General features: G+C 47.9%; 3 protein-coding genes, 1 non-coding gene and 2 pseudogenes across 4 annotated transcripts in view; 4 read left to right on the top strand and 2 right to left on the bottom strand.

The window, feature by feature from the left end:
* The window catches only part of LOC135804686 (delta-1-pyrroline-5-carboxylate dehydrogenase, mitochondrial-like), a 16,983-nt gene extending 13,792 nt beyond the window's left edge, over window positions 1-3,191 (top strand). The window contains exons 19-22 of the mRNA XM_065318610.1: window positions 129-276; window positions 636-688; window positions 1,132-1,250; window positions 1,824-3,191. Coding sequence (XP_065174682.1) covers window positions 129-276; window positions 636-688; window positions 1,132-1,250; window positions 1,824-1,939 — 436 coding nt within the window. The 3' untranslated portion in view covers window positions 1,940-3,191. The remainder of the gene's footprint in view (window positions 1-128; window positions 277-635; window positions 689-1,131; window positions 1,251-1,823) is intronic.
* A 1,122-nt stretch (window positions 3,192-4,313) lies between these two features.
* Window positions 4,314-9,167, bottom strand: LOC135804685 (guanine nucleotide-binding protein subunit alpha-12-like). The gene is made up of 5 exons (XM_065318609.1): window positions 8,411-9,167; window positions 6,729-6,779; window positions 6,372-6,527; window positions 5,895-6,074; window positions 4,314-5,300 (listed from the first exon to the last, which is right to left on the bottom strand). Exons 1-5 carry the CDS (start codon window positions 8,864-8,866, stop codon window positions 5,061-5,063), a joined length of 1,083 nt encoding a protein of 360 aa, XP_065174681.1. The 5' UTR covers window positions 8,867-9,167; the 3' UTR covers window positions 4,314-5,060.
* Window positions 9,168-10,512: 1,345 nt separating this feature from the next.
* Window positions 10,513-15,158, bottom strand: LOC135804684 (actin-binding protein WASF2-like). Its single transcript, XM_065318608.1, has 3 exons — window positions 14,205-15,158; window positions 12,452-12,714; window positions 10,513-11,868 (listed from the first exon to the last, which is right to left on the bottom strand). Exons 1-3 carry the CDS (start codon window positions 14,470-14,472, stop codon window positions 10,939-10,941), a joined length of 1,461 nt encoding a protein of 486 aa, XP_065174680.1. The 5' UTR covers window positions 14,473-15,158; the 3' UTR covers window positions 10,513-10,938.
* A 2,222-nt stretch (window positions 15,159-17,380) lies between these two features.
* LOC135807227 (U5 spliceosomal RNA) lies at window positions 17,381-17,501 on the top strand. Its single transcript, XR_010551518.1, has one exon. It is a non-coding gene; the product is annotated as a U5 spliceosomal RNA (small nuclear RNA).
* A 71-nt stretch (window positions 17,502-17,572) lies between these two features.
* Window positions 17,573-17,725, top strand: LOC135807220 (U4 spliceosomal RNA; annotated as a pseudogene).
* Window positions 17,726-18,373: 648 nt separating this feature from the next.
* LOC135807794 (U1 spliceosomal RNA) lies at window positions 18,374-18,548 on the top strand (annotated as a pseudogene).
* The last annotated feature ends 3,865 nt before the right edge of the window (window positions 18,549-22,413 follow it).

The following is a 22,413-nucleotide window of genomic DNA, read 5'->3' as shown; positions in this document are numbered from 1 at the left end:
AGCATGGATTTTTTACTTTGCATTCGTCAAGCTGTCCAGATTCACAGTGCCAGCCAGTGACCACATGCATGTGCTATTGTGTTGTGTTTTGTGTGTCCGTTCCTGCTGCTGTACTTGTGCCTGTACAGTGCTGGCGATGGTTTAATTATTGAGCCCACCATCATCCAGACATCCAATCCCACCCACGAGTACATGACCAAGGAGTTCTTCGGCCCCATTCTCACACTCTATGTGTACGATGACGCCAAGATGTCTTGGGCAGAGACGCTCAACATGGTACGTTGCATACACTCAGTCTTGTCAGGAGTGCGTTTTGTTTCTCCTTCTCCACAGATACATATAATTATGCTGTTCTGCTTCATGTGTGTGCGTGCGTGTGTGTGGGAGTGTGTGTGTGTGTGCGCACGTGTGTGTGTGTGTTTTGTGCACGGGGAGAGGGAATCTAGCGTCTTTACTACCCTGGACAAAATCGTGTCTCCCTTTCATTGGGTATCAGATTTGCACAACACAGCCCTTTATCATGGTGAAGAAGTTGCACTTTGTGATCTTGCCCTGTGTGTGTGTGTGTGTGTGTGTGTGTGTGTGTGTGTGTGCATGCATGTCTTGATATTTTTAAACTTGTGGCTGCTGTACAGGTGAACACGACATCAGCGTATGGCTTGACTGGTGCTGTATTTGCCCGCGATCGGTAGGTCTACTGCGCAAGTTTTTTTGTTTTGTTTCTGCTGCTGCTACTTATGATCCCGATTCTGTTTCTGCAATGGCTTCACTTTTACTCAAATTCTTCCCGAGCTTGAGGAGAGACTTTTCATTCCTAGGATAAGGCGGCCAATCTCCTCGCCTATGGTCCCCGCTGTGTTTTCATGCTAGCGGGTGCAGGTTCTTTCACTGGTGTGTTGGTCTGGTGGGTTGAAAGGCGTTGGTTGGCATTAGTTGCAGCTGAGCTGAGATCCACAATATGTTTAAACCAGACCTGCACTCATCCACCGATGCATGGCATTAACGCCTGTGGAATAAGAAACACATGACTGTATTAAAAACTATTTCAAAGTAGTAGCAAGCCAGTATTCAACCGGAGAGTCATGTCCAACGGTCTATTTTGGTGTACTTTGTCTTTTCTGTTACACACAGCAATGCGGTTGAAGAGGCTAGTCGTGGACTGAGACAGGCTGCCGGCAACTTCTACATCAACGACAAGAGCACAGGATCAGTGGTTGGACAGCAGCCGTTCGGTGGAGCCCGTGCTTCCGGTGGGTTCAGAGAGAAGAGTGGAATCGCCGAGAAATCTTGGATTGTTGAAGTCGTGTGTAGTCGTATTTTGTGGTGTAGTGTATGTGTGTGGGGTGGGGGAGGCGCTGACACAGTGACAGGGACTAGGCCTTCCCTGCAATGTCCCTGGCTTTGTTCGTTCATGATTTTTGACAGTACGCATTATGTAATGCGATGTCATCCTCACTCATATTTCTGGACGAAATGGGTGCTTTGCAGATCTGAAAGCAGTGCAACACCAATTATTTTGTCCCGTAAGCTTGTACCCATTTTGTACACACTTCATCTTGATGGATCCGGTCTGTGTACAAGTGTGGCCTTCTAGATATGTTGGGCGAGGCTTGGGGATACTAGTGCAGTAGATATTCCAGCCTGGTCTGGTCCATGTCTGTAGCCTGTTCTCCCTACATTGTAATGTGTAACACTGTTGTACTGAACGGCATTCCTTGTGATGTTCCTGGTGTGTGTGTACGTGTGTGTGTGTGTGTGTGTGCGCATGTGTGCGCGCGTGTGTGTGCGCGTGCGTGTTTATGTTGATGCGTGCGTGTTTCTAGGTACGAATGACAAGGCTGGCGCCGCCTCCTACCTACTCAAATGGACCAGTGCTCAGTCGGTGAAAGAGAACTTCTTGCCTATCTCACGTCTTTACCATCCGTCCATGATGTCTTGAGCTGACTGACCAGTTTTTACTCGCCCCAATCTGGTGCTCTCTTTTCACGTGTGTCACTTGGTGACGTCCAGGTTAACCAGCATAAGGTATGGCTGATGGGAACTGATGCAATCGCAACTCGCCTGGTCTCACGGAGCTCCTCTTTCCGCTGCTCACTATCCTGGCATACTTACATGTAGCTTAACTTAGCGCGTATCAGCTCTCCCCACTCCGCCAGTGCTCCACTTCAAACTGCTGGTTGCTGGCTTTGCTCTTGCCATGAACAGACAACTGCACAGAATTGCCTGTGAAAACATAGCACGTATGTGCTTCCTGGCGAACATCGGCTTGCGGCAGGGAGTCGTAAATAGTATTTTCACGACGCCCTGGTAGTTGCAGACACGCATGACAGTGCAGTACTGTGCCAGCTTAGCTCTTCGGCGTTGCTCGGTTTTTCACTCACCATCTTCCGACCGTGACAATCGGAGTTGGTATTGCGAGGCAGCCTTGCTTTGCTGTTGCTTCGGCGCAGTTTCCCGACTTCCACCACTGACTTCTATTTGCAAGTTTGTGCAGTGCGTTATTTTACTCCCGATGTTGAGTGGCATGTTTCATAAACTTTCATTGGCACCATCCACATTATGTTTCCACCATCCACACTGCATACACCTAGTGCTGGACATGTACCAGTACACACACACACACACATGACATTGTATTGCCCTGCTGGACTGCTGGATTGACTCATCAACGGACCAATAAGGAATGCCCCCCTCCCCCCCCTAACTATTATTAACATGCTGATAGTTATATTTTTTGTTTGAGGGAATGAAATGGATATTGCCAAGAGTCCATAAACATTTTTTTATGGACTCTTGATATTGCCTTATTCGTATCTACAGTAGGTTTCTTTTTTTTCATGTTGAGCTAGCCCAGTCTTGTTCTAGTACTGCTTCACTCATAGTGAGTCTGTGTAACTGAACCACGCCACCATTGCTTTTGCTGATACCGAGAGCACAGAGCACAGAACCATGCAAATCGGTTCATTTGCCTGCCTGGATAGTGTTGCTGGTGATACTGGGTGCTGCTGCCACCGCTGCTGCTGCTGCTGGATGTGCTGGTGCTAGAGGTGGCGCTGCAGCAGCTGGTACTGCGTGTAGATCTACCTGATAGGCTTCACATGAGCCCTGGTTAGCATGTTTGCTCTCACGCTACCGATGTTGTCTTGGCTACATTACGTCATGAGCTTGAAAGTAGATCTTCTCCTACTGTACCCAGCAGCTGAGCATGCGTGATTATAACGAAGTTTGTTGAATGACCATACAACACCAAGACGAACTGCATAAAAGCAGTTTCTCGTCCTTCTCTGCTATTATTACAATTGCAGAGGACGAGAAACTGCTTTTTTCTGGAGACTTGTTATGTATTCCACATGCAGCCAAACCAACATGCAACTTGCTCCTGGCTTTCAAGGTCAACTGTATCTTTTTGGATTGTTCATGTTTTGGCCTAGCATTTCAATTTTAATTTTGAAATCCATGCTTTGTTAGGATTTGAAAACTCCATACCAGCCATTTACACATTACTTTTTCTCCCCATCATATAAAGGTTAAAAAAATATTTAAAAAACAGCAAGGAATGGAGTCAGTAGACATGCCTCAAACTCAAAGTGGTGTTTGCAGCAGAGAAACCGTATGTGGAAGGTACATAATTATATTTATAGGGACTAAAAAAAAAGCAGAGATTCTTTGTTTCAGGCTCCTTTTCTATACAGAATTGCCGCCGAATGTACCAGCAGAATGATTTGCTGAATTGCCACAGAACTCTGCACGGGTAGGGTGCAGACGTGCATAGCGCATAGCAGCCGATTGATGACAATCGCAAGGAAATTTTGAAATAGCACTCTAAATATCAAGAGTACATAACCAGTAGTGGCAGTGTTCCGGTTTGCTCAAGGGTGCAGGTGCCAAGTCATGTCTGTATACAGGTATCCTCCTAAGGCTAACTCAAGTTTGGCCTTCCCCAGCCGGTTCCAATTAATTATTTGTAGATTTCAAAACCTTTCACAGCGGCCCTCAACACCCTACCTTCCGACTGTGTGTATGGCTCAATACATACTAGTGACCAGGTTACAGTCATGCTCATGGAAACCAGTCCAGGGAGTCGTATTTTACAACTAACTGTTACTTCAGGATATTACATCTCCCTGGCTTGGATAACACAGTGACCAGGGTAGGGCGTCATACAAACCCGACTACAAAGCTGCTCCCTGCCAGAAAGGGCTGCATTTTGCGATCCTATACCCCATGCGATGGGCACCCGTGACTCCCCAGCTTTGTAGCACCTAGACAGGTGCCCCTCTACAGAACACATCTCGACGTGAAACACAAGCCAGTAAGTTGCATTTTGAAGCCGTCAGGTAGAAGATCAGTTGACACAGAAAGACAGCTTGGTGCAGTCCAACCACAGACCTCGAAACAAGCAGTTGCAGAGTGGACAAGAGACTGGGCAAGAGACGGGGATGACAGGATGAAGAAAAAAAGGGGAATAAAGGACGTCGTATGGGGAGAAGAGACTGATGGCACAATCTAGGGTGGAATTAAAATAGTGCACCAACTAAGGTCGCAGAAAAAGCAAAAGTACAGCGAGTTAAAAAAAGAGAAGTGGATAGGAGAACATGGAGAGAGCACGACATACTAACTTCTTGCAAAGCATACAGACACACATGCCCACATACACACACACACATGCACACACACACACACAGAACACTGAGCGGCAGAAGAGCAGCAGCAGGAAGAAGACCAAGGCAACGCAAACAAAGCAGAGGTATGTTCGCACCAAGGAAAGGCAGAGAAAGAGAGAAAGAGGAATAAGCCAGTTTCGATCGGATCAAATAATTCTAACGGTAATTGTAATAATGTAATGATGTAATGTAATGAAGTGTAATGTAAATGCGGAATTGTTGAGGATGAAGCGCATGCAATGCAGTGTGTGCGTGTGTGTGAGTGCAATTGGAGCATGGAGGAGTCTAGGATCTCAGGAAGACGTTATGAAAACAGCCCTGCAAACAAGCCTGTTTATAAAACCTTTTAAGGTATTGATGTATGATACTGGTAAAAAAAAAGAAAAAGAGAAAACTCTAGAACAGGACCAAATCCTTGAGGTTGTTCTCCAGTATGGTATTGCGAACTGCCTCGAAAATGATCCTGATCTTGTCTGTGTCTGTAGCCGTTGTAAAATGATGATAGAGCAGCTTGGTCTTGTCGATACGCTGACTGTCGAAAAGGTGTATCAGATAGTCCTGCACGTGCTCCAAGTTGTGCGGATTCATCTGCGCCGGGAACGACGGGAAGTACTGGCGGATGTCCCGGTACTTGATCTGGGCAACGAACAATGCACACCGCCAGCAGGCAAAGCTTGTAAAAACTGAAAAGCAACCGCACGAAATCCCCATGTACAAACCTGCTGGCTGTATCCACGGCAAAAAGTCAATATCATGAGCAGCGGCATTCCGCTGTTCCGGGAATTGTCCTCCTGTCCGCTCACTCTAAAATAATTCGTTATCTGGAAAAACTGTTAACGGCGTATTTTCAGTAAGTGCAGTCGCTGGCCGGGTTTGACAGCCAGAATTCGTTAACATTCCGTGTTGGAAAACAATAAAAATCCGGAGTCGCCACTGTTACATGTGCGCAGAACTACTTTACAAGGGGGGGGGGGAGAGAGAGAGAGAGAGTGAGAGAGAGTGAGAGAGAGAGTGAGTGAGATGGAGAGTGAGCGAGAGAGAGAGAGAGAGTGAGATGGAGAGTGTGAGCGAGCGAGAGAGAGAGAGAGAGAGAGAGAGAGAGAGAGAGAGAGAGAGAGAGAGAGTGAGTGAGATGGAGAGTGTGAGCGAGCGAGCGAGAGAGAGAATGTGAGAGAGTGAAAAAGAGAGAGGGAAGAGAGAGAGAGAGAAAGAGAACAAGTGCAAACTCACCTTCTCAGCAAGCATATCAGCCTTGTTGAGAAACAGTACAATGGAGGCTGAAGCAAAACAGCGCTCATTGGCGATGGTGTGGAAGATGTTTAAACTCTCCACCAAGCGGTTAGTAAGCCTGTCCTCAACGAGTACTTGGTCGAAACCATTCGATGCCACCATGAATAGAATGCTCGTAACCTGTAGAGCAAGGGAAGAAGTCACAGCAACACCGAAGCATATGATGTACTGAAAAGTTGTGAAACACTGACTGACTGCATCTGCATCTCTAAAAAACATAAAAAGTTCTTTCTCTACCCCCCCCCCCCCTCTCTCTGTCTCTCCAGCTTTCAAGTGTTGAGTGAGAATGGCTGGTGCAAATTTACCGATTATGCACTGCAACTCATCCAGCTGGTATTGACATTCTCGCAGCCTTAGCTTACATTGCCAGCACGTGTGGATCATGGCTGTGGATATCCCGCAGCGACTTGCACTTACCTCTTGGAAACATTGGAACCATTTCGTCCGTTGTGCACGCTGACCGCCAACGTCGACAAACGTGAATGGGACCTTCTTAATGTGAATGCTGTACTCCTGGACTCCGCGTGTTGACTTGCGGGAACACAGGATGTCCTGCTTGCACGGCAGGTAGTCCTGTACAAAAAGCATGTACGAATGGAATGCATGCTGAGCACTGCTTAACTAGCCAGTAAGTCAATGCTGTACAGACAAGATGGCATGAAAGACGAGCAGAAGCAAAAGAAATAGAAGACAGTCTTCTATTTCTTTTTCTAAAACAAACTTTAATAGAACTTATGGTCGTGGATTAGCCACAGAATGAATTTCAATACTCACCAATGTTGCAATTGAGGACAGGTTGTTAAAGAAGTAGTTAGTGGAGTCACCCTTCAGACAATGGAAAGGACATACACAGGCAACACACGCAATCCACACAGCCACAGAAAGCAACACGGATTACTGATCATGTTTCAGCGAGCACACGTACGTTCTCACAGCAAGGTCATCATTCTACATGCACACAGACACACACCTACATGTGCATGTATGCATGCATGCACACCCACACACACAATCACACCCACACACAACCTTGTGCATCTACAGATAAAAAGACCGACTAACAGACAATGTGCATGCACTATGCCAGGAAGAAAGGTGTGTGGAGAGAGAAGGAGGACCCAATCAGAAGGTCTCCTAAGATTGAACCGTTCGACTCCCTCCCTCCCCCCCCCCCCCCCCCCCCAAAGACCCACGATTGCATATGGGATCACCAGACCCCAGGAAGTGAAAACACACACACACGAATATTGAGGATTAGCAGTATGCCAACGATTACATTAATATTATGATTCAGCGAGTCTGGCCAGGAAAGCACAAAGTTCGAGGCCACTGTTGTTCAATTCTGAAAGATGCAAGGCTGCTGAATCACTGGAACGCTACTGCCAGAACTGACTCTTCTCCACTGTCTGCGACAAAGGGCTCATGGTTCTTCAACCTAAAGTCCAATTTCACTACTTGTAGCCTTGTGGGCGCTAAATCGAATCGTGTTAGTCTGAGGACGCTGAGGGAACTCCCTTTCTCCCACATTCCCTATCAAACTCGTCTACGTCCTCCGAAATTGGATGATTGTACCATTGTAGGTAAGGATTTGTGCGGACATTTCGAAATTTCACTGAAAGCACCACTTTGTCCTTATGGAAGCAAGGACAAGGATGAAACATTCTGAAACTGTAGTCTTCTGTGAGCTGAATCAAATGACTCTTGATTGGAGGAGGCCGAGATACAGCGTTCATCGAACACGATCCGGTAGTGATGCATACACCGGTCTCCCCGCAAGTGTACAATGCAGCCAGTGCAAACTGTCATTATTAGTCTTGCTCAGAGACACCCCTCCCCCTTGCTGCAGCTCACACGTATCTGTAACTCCGAACAGCATACATTCTGATGAGGGGGTAGCAAATGGTGTATGTTATCATTCTGACAGAATGCAACAAAAGTTGCACTTAGGAGTCACGAATTCAGGACAAATTCAAATGCCAGTTGGTCGCTTACATGGGCTCAATCCACTCCTGGTACATGTAATTAAGAGCTTTAAAATCTCGGTCCAGAATGTGCGATTGAACGTGTCCATTGTTAGAGCTTGAAAGTTACCACCATCGGCAGCAGAGCGCTGCACATTGGGTGTCCGTTTGTTGTTGTGTTCAAAAATGTACTGCATGCTACTGTACAGTGCTGCTCTATGAAATCCAGTCGCGTCACTCAAGTGTGCGCCGTGCAGCATTTCGCAACCCAGTATTCGCAGGTCTACGGCTGGATTTCATTGAGCAGGACTGTAGAATCATGTACATGACTGTAGTCTCAGTACAGCTAACTCTCATGGGGGGGGGGGGGGGGGGGGAGTCAGGGGCAGCATGCCAACAGTACACATCATACAATGCCATACGCTGCACATCATGAGTTGAACTATTACTTGTTCAGGTCTGAAGCAGGGCTGCTCAGTCGCACCAGACACTTACCAAGTGAAACTCGCTCCTCCGCTCGTAAGTTCTCTGTATACCATCGTCACCCCACACTGCGTCCAGCGCAGCGTAATACTGCACAAATTCTTCAGGAGTATCCACCGGACCGGCAGCTTCAATTAAATTACCATGCGCTTCATTCACGGCTTCGTTCCAGGGGATATTGAGGGCTTTCCGGGCACGAACAAGCTTTTGAGCGGAGCTGATTATGTTATCGAAAATAATAGTGCGATACTCAAGAAACTCTTGTTCTTCAAATCCCTGACCATGGATAATTCGCATCTGCTTCAGAAAGGTGCTCTTGCCAGACTCGCCAGCTCCAAGGAGTAGAACCTTGACCAGGCCCTTTTGCTTCGCCTTTTCCAGCTGCAGACGCTTGTCGATCTCTTTTGAATGTTCGTCTTGAGCAACCCTTTCACTAGTTCTAGAAACCGCACAACAGCGCCATGCCATCACTGATACTGTGGCATCGCCTCCAAACAGTGTCACGTCTCATTCGACGCCAGCTAGCTCCTTCCGGCCAGTGCCTAACACAACGAAAATGCACAGCCCTGGTAGCTCTGCAGATCCTCTTCCGCCGAGCTGTTACCGCTGCCACCAGCTTGTCGAAACCAAGTCAGGACATGATGGTCAATGTACACACCTCAGAATTGTCGGTTGACATCTCGCTGCAATGGTAAAATCAGTGTTCCCTTCTTCCTGCATCCAAGTACACACCGGCAGTGCAGTGAACTCAAAATCGGGGAGTACTCCCAGATATGATCGGAAGTGTTCAAGATACTGCAGTGTCGCCCTTGCCCTTCTCCTGTTTTTTGGGGGCCTACCTGAACCATGTGAACTGGCTGAAGCGATTCAAGCGAACCGATCCTGATGGTACGCAGCTAGCTCGGTGCACGTATCGACGTATCGTATCAGCAGTTCGAACCTGAAATCAGCGACTTGCATGCATATATACGGATGTACCGGTGGACCGATGCACCGACCGGGTGCGAGTGGGTAATCGCGTATCGCTCGGTTCACCGATATCGGAACCTTCCGCGATCCGTACTCTTGGCACAACTCTTCCGCAACGTGTGTGCTGCGATTGTACGGGATACCGTAGTCGTAAACGACAAAAATAGGTGTGGCGCTGTCCCGCCAATGCTCGTACTGAAGTCTACAATAGTAGTAGTACCGTATTGAGACCGTAAGTAAAGCCACTGTTGATAATCCACATAATACTAGTATGTACTACAGTACATGGACCGTTCGAGGAGTCGTCCACCCCCCACTCCTCGCCCCGGCCCCCCTCCCCCATGGGCCATGGTCACAAGACATGAACTCAGACAGGGAATGATTACATCCGTACTACGTAGCATGACTGATGATTGTCAAATCAATCCACATACATGTACATGTAGCAACAAGCCAAGTTATGCATGCTCGCACATATCCGTGTTCATGTGCCATTACATGGCATTCTTTTCGTATCCGACACATGCATGCAGTCTCGTGTTTGCACATCAATAATATATGAAGCCACTCTATAAGTATAATAATAAGGCAATGTTCCGGGTACTTTGCATGGAACACACTGGAAAACTTGAGCAGTCCAAGCACGCTGCCGGATATTACCGGCATGCCAGATGACTGAACGCCGGATAAGCCAGTGACATGCTCTTGTACTCCACTAGTTACGAGCAAGGGTCCATCAACTCTATGCTGCATAAAGCCAAATCTCACGGCGCAGGTATTTTGTTTCGGTCATCATGAAGGTTTAATATAGCGAGTGCCGCGGACGTACAGTTGCATGCTCAATGAAACGACCTGATCTCCCTCAGCGCCAGGCTCAAACCAACCAAAGTCAACCCATGATTGATTCTCGGATTTCATTGAGCAAACTATACTCCGATCACTCAGATGCCGCAGAAGTTTTAAAATTTCAATGTTTTATAGTTTATAACTCACGGCAAGAGTCCATAATAATGGACTCTTGCTCACGGTTTATACATGTTTTCGTAACTGTAACTGTAACGGTACTTATTGTAGTGCATTATTGGTGGTGCAGTGCTGTGTGCTTCTGTATGCGCTGCACAAGTTTTAAATGAACTAACCAAAAGTCAATGTCTGAAAACTAATTCATTGAAAACCCGGTAATTTTTAAAGTCCTTGCATTTAGTGGCTAAAATTAGTAATTCCTCGATGACATGACATGCTCTTGGGATATATGATTTGTTGATTCTGTTGTTGGCACTTCATCAGTTTCGGCAACCTTCAGTGATGGTTTAGCTCAAATTCTCATCATCAGATTGAGACATTGTGATGCGGACGCAGTCACGGTGTCAGACCTATTCAGCATTAGAGACCAGGCCGCCAATGCGCTTAATGTAGCCATTCCTCTCCGATCTGAGCAAGTCAACTGTGGACTGTCTTTGCAGACCGAGAACGTGACATGTAGTAGAGCAAAGCACCACTGCACCATGCACACTAGCAGCTTCTCTGGGCAGTTGCAGGCGGTCCGTGTCCGCGGCATCACGCCGACTGCTCTAACTCCAATCGTCGTCGTCATTATCCTCGCCCCAGTCCTCGTCGTCGTCGTCTTCCTCACCCTCCGAGTCGCTCTGCTCAACGGCAATACGGCGCGCAAGAATGGCTGCGACGTCCTGATGTGCTCCGCCGGCTGCGGGCTTCTTCTCCTCTTTGTCGACTTTCTTCAGTGCCTTGCCCATGCGGATGGAGCTCAGCAAATCATCTCTCGAGTCAACTTGCTTCTCCACTTGCGTCACCGGCTTCAAGCTACTGATGGAGGGTAGGTTGAGTACGCCACCGCCGGCTTGTCCGCCGCTCTGACCTGTTAACAACGGCGGTGGTGGTGCCCCCGGGGGCGGTGGCGCCATGCTGGGTGGTGGCGGTGGTGCTGCAGGTGGCGGTGGTGCTCCGGGCGGTGGGGGCACACCGGTCGGGGGAGGAGGTACACCGGCGTTGGGCGGCGGCGGAGGCTGCTGCATCATTGCCGGCGGCGGTGGCGGCGTTGCCGGCGGTGCTCCCAGCTCAGAGGGCATGCCGGGCAGGCTGGCGGGCGGTGGCAGCGACTCATTCGGCATCTGAGCCATCGCCGGCGGTGGCGGCATGCCCTGACCAGGCGGCGGCGGCTGCGTGTAGCCGGGCTGGGCAACGGCATGCTCGGTCTGAGGAGCTTGACCCGGTGGTGGAGGTGGTGGTGCGGTACTCGGCGGTGGCGGTGGCTGTCCTACAGGCGGTGGCGGCGGTGCTCCTTGAGGAATAATGCTAGGTGGTGGACCAGTAGGTGGCGCCTGAGTGGGAGGCGGACCACTTGGTTGGGTTGTCTTGCCATGGGTGCTGTGGCGCTGTGCCACGTCATCAAACTCCTTCCCTTTGCCACCTCCCACCGTCTTCTTCTTCAGGGCCGCTACTTTCACAGGGACAGCTGTTTTGCCTTGCTGCCGGCGAACTTTCTGCAAAGCCATACAGTCACACAGAGCAACAAGCATAGAATGAGCTTCGGGCTAGCTTCAGTCAACGCCATAGCATTGAACCGGGGGACCATGCATTCGTAATCTAACGGCAGTCACGAGTAGGTTATATGAGCACTGTGGGGATCAGTCCCCCCCCCCCCCCTCCTTCCCCCGTTTGAATACTAGAGTAGTAAGTGAATAACTTGGAAGGTTGAAGGTTAGCTATTATTTACTGCATGGTTTCAGTCATGCTACGACCACTACACTATGGCACTGACCATACAACTTTGCTCTCCAGGTGCCCACTTGAATTCACTAATGCTACAGCTTTGTTGCAAATTTCAACTTTCCGGACCCCAGGTTCCACAGACAGCCGGAATGAGGCATCTACAGGTGCTGACTGTACCGCCCAAGATTCCTTTCCTGTGCCCAGCCAGGCTGCCCCGGCTGTGCAGTCTTGCACGGGTGCATTTACATAAAATGCTATTTTTGATACATGCAGTGTGGCATTCCCGTTTACACCGGTTGTTTACTGCAATGGCACCTTGATATGTACAATGGTGCACGAAAGCTGGAAACTCACCTTCTTCTTCTTTTTCCTCTCCTCGGCCTTCTTGTTCATGTCTTCCGACCATAGCTCGAAGAAGTATCCCGGGTCGGTGTAGAATTTCAGACTGGCTTTGCCATCCTCTCGGAACTGGTCGAACGCGGCCAGGTTCGGCGGCTTGGCACACTTGTTGTAGACCTCGACCAGTGCTTCGGGCAGCGAGTCACGCGACAGCACCTGCTGGTCGGTGACATGATGACTGCGAAACGTCTTGTACATGGACATGTCACTGAGGTTCACTGTGCAGACACACATGCACACACACACACACACACACACACACACACACACACACACACACACACACACACAATTACAGACACACATGTGCATACACACACACACACACACACACACACACACACACACACACACACACACACACACACACACACACACACACAATTACAGACACACATGTGCATACACACATACACAGTGGCACACACACACACACAGAACTTGACATGATCGCATGAGAAACACACACACACACTCACACACACACACACACACACACACACACACACACACACACACACACACACGAGGGGATGACAATTTCCCCATGGTACACAGTGTACAGCCACGGGACACAGGCCATAGAAACACAAGAGGCACAGATTGATCGACGGCGGACCTCCAACAATCATGACTCAGATCACAGTCGGCACAAACTCAACCGCATCTGATATAAATCAGCGGAACTATTTATGGGTACTAAGTATATATAGCGTGAGCCAACTACTTCCCGCTAGGCACTATCATTGGCCAGGCCAGAGTAGGGCCATGATCTATAGGAGGTGTTGGACATAATTATCTTGCTTCTTGGAGATGTCCCTTGACCATAATGACCGTATGATACTCATGGTCACGTATGATCTCATCACCCTTGTTGTTACCTTTGCCTCCTTACATCATGCCCCCCCCCCCCCCCCCCAGCCAGATACGCGGAAGGCCAGATGGACTTCCAGGTTCCTAGCGGGAATTCAGCGCTTAACTTTCTGCGTTCGCCATTGGACACCGGCCAATGATTTTACCAAGCACAGCACTGATGGAAACATAGCGCGTAACTTTCTGCTTTGCTGGAAACCGACCAATGTCCTACTAACCACGGCATTTAAGCAAGTCGAGTGGGAGCTTAGCATGTAACGTTCTGCTTTCACCACGTTAATCTAAGCACAGCATCAAGCAAAAGTCTCATTGATAGTACCCCCATCCTGCGTTGGAGGTACATGCATGTTGTTGGTTAACAGCATGTTACAAGGCGGAGGACCACCGTGTTCGAAACACAGTGCCCCATACAACCATCCACGGTTGGCAGAGCCCCCGTCTTGCGACCTTTTGAACCCATAATTATGGGTGTTAGTCCTGGTACATGGTTCCTCATTATACTAGGGGCACTGTGTTCCGAACACAGTGATCCTCCACCTTGTAACATGCTGTCAACCAACAATATGTTTTCAACAAAACAATGTTTATCTAATAGGCACATGCAGGCTTCATATTCACCCTGGAGAAGAGAAACTCCTGATAATCGAGACGGCTGATTTATCAGCCAGCAACTGGGGGAGGGGGCGCCAACCGTACAGTTAATAAGTGTTTGCTACGGAACGACAGACTCCGAGACCCGAGCGACCAACTAAGACTAGTACAGCAGTAGTAGCAGCTATCGGATGGGCAATACCAGTGCATGTCGTCGTCGTATGGAGTAGAGAGTCTGCCTTACCTTCCTCGCCAACAGGGTCCAGCTGAGTAACGTCCACCTTCAGTTTCTGCACTCGCGTCTGTAGCGCACTGGTCCGTTCCAGGCACGAGTTGGCCTCGGCGATGAGCTCGCCGAACAAGTTCTCTCCATGCTTCGACAGGCTGCTCAGCTGGCGAATAACGTTGGCCAGGGTATGCGACAAGATACATTGCAGTTCATTATCGGCCCTGTCCGGGACCTTGCAACGACTGGCGAAGTAAGGCTCGACCGTGCGTTTCACCAACGGCATACCTGCTGATGCGCTGATGAGGGTATTTACGCGGCCGCTGCTTGTTTTCTGAAACTATGCTGCAGAATCTCCCGCGTGTGACCTCTATGATTTCATTGAAACAGAGGACAACGTGCTTGCTCTCTTGCCCCGCGTTACCTGGGAAAGCTCGGATCCACTTTCACTAGGTGTGGCGGGGAGAGAATTTGGTAAGAGCGCGTTCGATCGTCAGGCGAGTCACGGACCGCAAATCCTCAGTGGCTGTCGCGCAGCAGAGAGCCGAGTAGTGGACTAGATCCGAGATCCCGCACACACAGTTAGTGGTTGATGAGACGGCGGGGAAGGAATACTTCAGTCTTCGAAACAACTCCGCTTTTCGCAGGGACACGAAACAGATCTTTGAGGCGGCTAAATGAACTGTGCCACGCTGCCAGAGTATGCTGACACAACTAGCGGATGGCTGAACGCACTCCTAGTCTGGCAACAGCCGCTCGCGATGCTTCCTCGCTGGCGTTGAGGCACGAACTGACTGAGATGCTTGAGATAATATCCTGGAGCTCACTCAGCTTTTCGTCCAGCTGCCGCAGCCACGATACAGAGGTGCGGGGCTCGTAGATCCTGGGCTGTGGAGTGTGGTGTCTCTGACTCAGTCTGACTCTCTGAGTACAGACAGTGTAGTGACCTGGTACATGGTGGCGCTCCAGTTCAAAGTCTGAAATCTTCTTCTGCACGGACTCGGTTGTATGAAGCTGGGTGCGGGGCTGAACCAGCTGTGCGTGTTGTGGCAGCCGAAGCGTCGTCGCTAAGTCTGTGGATTCTACCCGTGGCTGCAAGTGCAAGTCTCGCCAGCCTACTGCATGCAGCGCTCCCGACTCATGCTCAGTGACTGGTGGTCATCATGGTCATGAATCTGTACTAGTAATAGTATTTGCCATGGGATTGCCCGTGCAGGTAAGAAAGATGGTAGTTTTGTCTTGCGCAGCCCTTCACTGCGGCATCAGTCATCATCCGCAAGTAACAGGAACATATCTGCCAAGTACAGAGTACTGAGAGTGCTTTTTCTGGATCGCCATGGCAAAATCGTGGGATTTGCCTTGGTTTTTCGGGATATGTCATATTTTTACCAAAAAAATCCTTTTTCAACGTTTGATGGCACCAACATTTCGATAACAGAAAACTGTGATTGATGGTGATCATCGGATCACACTTACACATGTTCAAGACTCAAAAACGGAGGTTTTTCAGAGACTGCTCATGGAAGGAGCACTAGTAGATCCACTGGTACTGCAGGCTATGGCGGTCCGGAATCAATAATCAATAAAGTACAATATCAAGCTTGTTTCTTGCACAGTGAATTTCGGGATAATCGACAGAAATTTCGGGATCGCGGGAGTTCATCCAAAATTGCGGGGTAATCCCGAAAAAATCTAGATACTTGGCAGGTATGCAGTAATCATGGTATTGATCGATAGACAGACGGTCTGTAAAAGGTTTTCTTCTGGAGCCCATACCGGTATCTCAAAGCCACGTTTCTACAGTGCTGGGAACTGAAATCCGACCCCCTTGGCGGGGCGCCGCGCCGCCAAGGGGGTCGGATTTCAGTTGCCAGCGCTGTATGTAGGCTAGCCTTCATTCAAATATGGGCTGATGCAGCGCAAACTCTGCAAAATAATCATTCTACAAGACAGCCCATCGCAGGCCAAGAATGCAGCCAGAGTGGCATGAGCATGGGCTTCTGGAGTCCTGCACGAAAATGACTTACGAGTTATGTCAATTATTGTCATGTATTCGATAGCTACATGATTAGTGACTCAGTACATGATTGTACATGGTCACGATTATAAACCCAATACTAGTTCAAAACTAGTATTAGATAAACCTTGTTATAGTTCACACATATTGCTAGATTGACAGCATGAAACAAGGTGGAGGACACTGTGTTCGGAAACAGTGACCTTACTACAACCTTTCGCGGTTGGCAGAGCCCCGGTCCCTTCGGACCATTTGAACCATATGGGTGTTGAACCCGATTCTGACCCTCATTATGCTAGGGGGGTTTAGACTTCTCCTTACATCCGTCGTGTATTCTTTGATCGCTCCTGGATGTCGTCCTGGTAGTCATGTAGCTACTTTAAAAACCTGAATTGCATTTCGTAATCTTCTTTTCTTCCAACTTCTGCCCATTGCGTCCTTCTCTCAGCTCGTCAGCTGTCAACAGTTACTGCCACCACCATGACATTGTCGCGAGAAGAAGTTGGAAGAAAAGAAGATTAAAAAAAGCAATTCAGGTTTAAGTGAGCTACATGACTACCAGAACGACATCCAGGAACGATCAAAGAATACACGACGGACGTAAGGAGAAGTCTAAAACCCCCCTAGCATAATGAGGGTCAGAACTGGGTTTAACACCCATATGGTTCAAATGGTCCGAAGGGGCCGGGGCTCTGCCAACCGCGGAAGGTTGTAGTAAGGTCACTGTTTCCGAACACAGTGTCCTCCACCTTGTTTCAAGCTGTCAATCTAACAACATGCCCAAAGGCGCTGAGTTGGCGAATACGTCATTTCCTATCAGCAAAATCAAAGATACTGTGATGAACGAGCAGGTCAACAGTGAGCACGCTGCAAAAAAACCTTAAAAAAAGCATTTCCAAGGCCCTCAAAGTTACCACTACCAGTAACACAAAATAAATGTAAAATTGAATGTTTCCATGGAAACACTATTGGCTGGAAGGGACGTGGCCGCCAAAATTAATACAGTGCTTGCTGTACTTGGTTATTTTCAAAAGCTGACGTACACATTTGAGAGAGAAAATGATGACAGCCGTTTGTGTAGTCAAATGGGATATATCTGATGTCAAATCTATATCGTAACTACATCCCCTAACGTGCAGCAAGTAAGAAAAGGCTTGCCCGGGAGCTTGGATAGGTCATACTCTGGTTTACCTTCAACCACGTATAAATCTTTCGCCTTTTACTAAAGATTTCCGTGGAGGTGGACATTGAAGGAGTCTTCAAAAGAATTTCTTTAGCCCTTGCTCACTGAGCAGGGCTCATGTAAATTGCGAAAAAGAAAGAGGGCGGTTGGTTACGATATAAGTGGTAGAGCAGTCGCTGGTAACTTAGCTTTGCGCAGTAGCCAATGAGGTCCAGCCGAGGCGTGGGTATTGCTTATTGAAATTTTTTCCCCAATCCGGCATTGACGACTTGAAACAAAAGGTCAGCTTTGCAATTTTTGACAGCTCACCCATTGTCTAAATGCAAATATAATCATGAAAGACAGGGAGAGAAGTACTTCGAAGTAAAAGTTTCATATGAAGTTCTGTGTGTGTGCTAAACTAATTTTCTCAGAACTGCATCTTCTGGTTTAGTGATGGAGTCTTGCAAAACCGGCCTTGAGGACATGTTTTTAGCAAGCTTCCTTTTGAGGTTCAGATCCCTTTCTTCATTTCAATCAGTTTATGTAATACTGATGCCGAGGAAAACTTTGACTACTAGTCTAGTTTGGTTGAAGTCAGCTTGATGACTATTTGTGATGTGTGCAGTTTGGCAGGCTGCTTGGAACTTATTGGTCATGTAAGCTGTGGCCCCCGGGATTTGTGAGGCGAGATTAGAATGAAGTGGATCAAGCCATGTGTGTATGCAACATGCCAGTAGGAGATTGATTACCGTAGAAGCAGATGGTGTAACGTAAAGTGATATGTTTTTAAGATGAAACTGAAGTTGCTAGGTGTGTGCGTGATATTAATTGGTCACGGTGCGGCTGTTCAAGTGCTAGCTGGCCTTGACCTACATACATGTAGTACTTTGTACATGCATGGGATAAAGCAGAACGGAAAGGCATGTGAATGCGAGAGAGGTGTTGTGATGATTGCCACTGTGGAAAGAAGCAGTTCTTTGGTGTAGTTTAAAGCAGCGGAAAGTTATACCTACGCTGCACCGGGGACGCCGTGATCAAGAAGGCGGCTCCCTCTGGCCTGATGAGTCTCCTCCAGTGCACTCTGTTGGGGCTGAAGCTTGCAATCACCAGGCCCTGAACGTGGCCCCTAACTTGGGTGCACAATTTCTGATAGTGGGGGTTTGCGTTCGCGCAGCCCCGGCACATATCAAAATTAAAGGAAGATCACGGGTAGCATGATTGCCTTTTTCTGGGCATTGTCTGTTTAAAAGTTACAGGAGCTATGTATACTGTTGCCGTAGTCACCGGTCACAACAATGATATAAGTTCGTAGCTTTGATATAACCTAACACTGGTTAAAACTTGAACCAGTATTAGATAAAGTTCGTAGCTGTGCTGCCAGTCTGCAAGTTATAGACTCGTGGCGAGGCGAAGTTATCATGGTTGTTGGGAAGGGAGGAGGCCGACATGGGTACTATCAAGAATCCATAACCCCATGGACTCTTGATACTATGATGATCAGCGCTGGCAAGAGTATATAAACCAGTGTGTGTACTCTTGCCAGCGCTAATCAGCGGCATCACTGATGCTATTAGCGAACACCGACCACACTAGCGCCTCGCCTGTCCAGGTATGGATAGTTGATGTGACCTGGCTGATGGCGTGATGCCGGTGAGAACTTGAGATCAGTACAAGTAATCACATGACTTGCTTGTTTTCATGCTTGCACTTGCCCGGCGACTCAGGCTGAGCTCGGATCTCTTGTTAATGTTGACCCGCCCGTGACAGTCCCCCTGCATGATTTCTGACTTCTCTCTGGTCGCTTGAGTTGTGTTTCTGAAATGCGGGCTGGAGTACATAAATAAGAGTGTGCGACCGTCCTCAGTCTTGCGGGGTTGGTTGGCCCACGCCGAGGGATTTTTTGTGGACGTCACAGAAAGGAAGGGATTTGGAACAAAATACGAAAACGGGATTTGGACCAGGAAGCGGGAAAATGAAACGAAGCACCAATAACATCACCAAGATCCCATGATTCACCTTGCCAAATGAAAATTATCGGAAGAAAAGAAGCTGATTGACTTTTCTCATCTGCTGGACCACCACAATAACATTGTATGAAGTCTGACAATTTCAACAGTTCATGTACTGCCAACTTCGCTTATAACGACACTCGGCGGGGCATCAGAAAAGTGTCCTTATTCGCGAAGTGTCGTTATACCCAAAGTCTCATTATATGTATTACAGTTGGATGGGACTTGGCTCTGGGCGTGGACATTCTGTCGTTATTCATGAATTGCCGTTATATCCGCAGTCGTTATTAGCGAAGTGGACTGTATCATGTTGGACATAGCATCTTTGTAGGAGTAGTGAAGAGGAAGAGTAAGTCCCTGGCTCAGGTCAGGGAGTTTTTTAATCACTCCCTGGGTATGAAGATGACTATTGTAAAAACAGTATCATGTTGTAGCAAGCGTCCATAAACTCTTGGTTGTACTTGTAGTGCATGAAGTGTACCATCAAGAGTACATAACCCCCTCTTGCCTTGGTAGAGTCTACAATCAACAACAGTTTTAGCAGTAGGACTAGTAGTGGGAGGATGGATGCCGAACGGCGGACGTCCGGCGTGTTGCACTACTGTATTTCCCCGTAAGTTAGTACGTACTAACTTTTGAACTTAGCAGCCACATGAGTACTAACTTTCGGGGGTGGTACTATCTTTCGGGGAGTACTTTTTTATCGGGGGTAAATGACACGCAGTGGGAAGCCTGCGCAACTCTACATGTAGTGTCCGTGCATGTATGTACTGTACGTTGTCTGTACATGTAGGACGGGTACGAACCTACTATCTTTCGGGGGGGGGGGGGTGGGAACTGTCTTTCGGCCCAATTCGGGGTGATAACCTCGGCAGTGGAAAGTGTATTTTTTATAGGGGATACTAAGTCATATAGGGGAGAACTAACTTACGGGAAAATACGATATTACGTGACTTGCACATACAGTAAAACCTCTTAAGGCGACCAGGACCACTACAATTATAGCACTACAGCTAGAACCAAGAGTACATGGGGTATGTACTTTTTTCTTTTTTTTACTGAATACCACAGAACCATCAGATGCTGCACAGCGGGGGCGGTGGCATATTGGATGGAAGTGGGGGCGGGGCAAAAGTAACTCCTCCGACCAAAGGTCTCGGAATCATCGTTACTCCTGTGCGCCGAAGCATAGGAGAAAAGAAACATGTGCATCCAAGAGGGAAGCACCGGCTTTGCAAACGATAATGGGGAGAATTTGAGATTGAGATAGGACAAAACAATAGTAAAAGCAGTGCACCGTAGGAAGATGGAGAGAACTGATAATCGGATATTATTAAGGCTGAGCGAAGGGGATCAAAGAGGGGTAGAAGGGAGCTGGAGTGCGGTCAGTATAATAAGGCTGGTGTGTTGGCTGCGATGGAGAGATCATAGCCTGTTTGTGGCCCACTCCCACTTGCTGCGCCGCAAGTGGTCGTTGACATTTTCTTGAAGGTGTGCATACCTCTGCGAGAAGGGGGAGACTGCAGAAGGGTAGGTGGGAGCTGATTCCACGTTGCGATGAGGGAGTGGGGAAATGAGCGGAGCCGCGTGTTGTTTCGTGACTGCCGCGGAGGAGGAAGGATACTGGTGAGCTGTGATGTATGATGTGCTGCTGCACTGATCTGGTTGTCTCACGAGTAGACATGCGGCATTGCGGTGCGGCTGCTGATGGTGGCAGAATGGCTTTCACCATTTCCGGACCCTCCACAAAGTGCAGCTTGTACAGAAAGCAGAGCCCTGCTACGGTACGGCGAATGTCGAGGCTCGGGAGGTATGGTCCATCTCCAATTATGTGCAGGGCACGGTGCTGGATGGCAGTGAGGCGGACCAGGGTGATGGGGGCTGCGCTCATCCACACCAGCATGCCATACTCTACACAGGGCGGACAGAGCCACGGTACACGATTGCCCGGTGCTTTGGGTCTAGCACAGCCGATGCCTTACCAGGGGCGTCGGACACCGTACGGTCACTACGGTATTGACCGTACCACTATTTGCCCCAAGTACCCTGTGAATATAGCAATAAAAACTGCTTTATGGCAGTTTTCTAAAAAAAAGTTATTGTGTTCTAGTCCATGGGCCCCGTCTAAAAAGTAAGAAATTAACGAAATGTGATAGCCGAAAATTAAAATTTCACACAAAACCTCACAATAATCACACACAGGATGAAAAGCGAGAAGACCTTTTCCTCTCTGGGTCCTCTTTCCTATTCATGCATGTTGGCGCAGTAAAAGTCACCCGTGAAGTGTCAGACTAAACAAGTGTTGAAAGCAGTATTTTTTTAAAACTAAGATCCTCAAGTGCTGTGATTATTGTGAGGTTTTGTGTGAAATTTTAATTTTCGGCTATCACATTTCGTTAATTTCTTACTTTTTAGACGGGGCCCATGGACTAGAACACAATAACTTTTTTTTAGAAAACTGCCATAAAGCAGTTTTTATTGCTATAATTTCTTTTGTTTTTTTTAGCTAAGGATATTATCAAGAGTCCATAAACAAATGTTTATGCACTCTTGATATTATGATAATAATTATGTCACCAATGGAATGCCCTAAATAATGGCCTAGCGCCTCTACATGTACATGTGCATCATATCAAATTCAATACCGTATTATACGCATTAATGTGCAAGCATTTTCTTGCAGAAAATGGCACTAGTCTTGCATATTCATGTTCTTCTGCAGGGAATCATATGGGTAGTGGCGGTACGCGGTGATACTTTTTTTTATACGCAGGTCATTCTGGGTATGTTGCTGTTTCAGAATTTCATGACTCTATCATAAGATTGTCTTGACTTTCAGGAAATTCAGATTTCCATAGGTCTGTGGGAAACACCCTAGTAAAATAAATATAATAAGGCCAAACTAAAGAAGGTGTGTGGTTCGACTAACATGGACATTTTTTTTACGGGCGGGCGGGCGGATTTTTTTTTTTTTAATATATTTTTTAGTACATGTAAATACACTGTATACGCGTATCGAGTAGACTCTACTACCAG

Source organism: Sycon ciliatum, chromosome 1, assembly GCF_964019385.1.
Source record: "Sycon ciliatum chromosome 1, ocSycCili1.1, whole genome shotgun sequence".
Classification (NCBI taxonomy): domain Eukaryota; kingdom Metazoa; phylum Porifera; class Calcarea; order Leucosolenida; family Sycettidae; genus Sycon; species Sycon ciliatum.
This window is presented reverse-complemented; position numbering and strand designations above follow the sequence as displayed.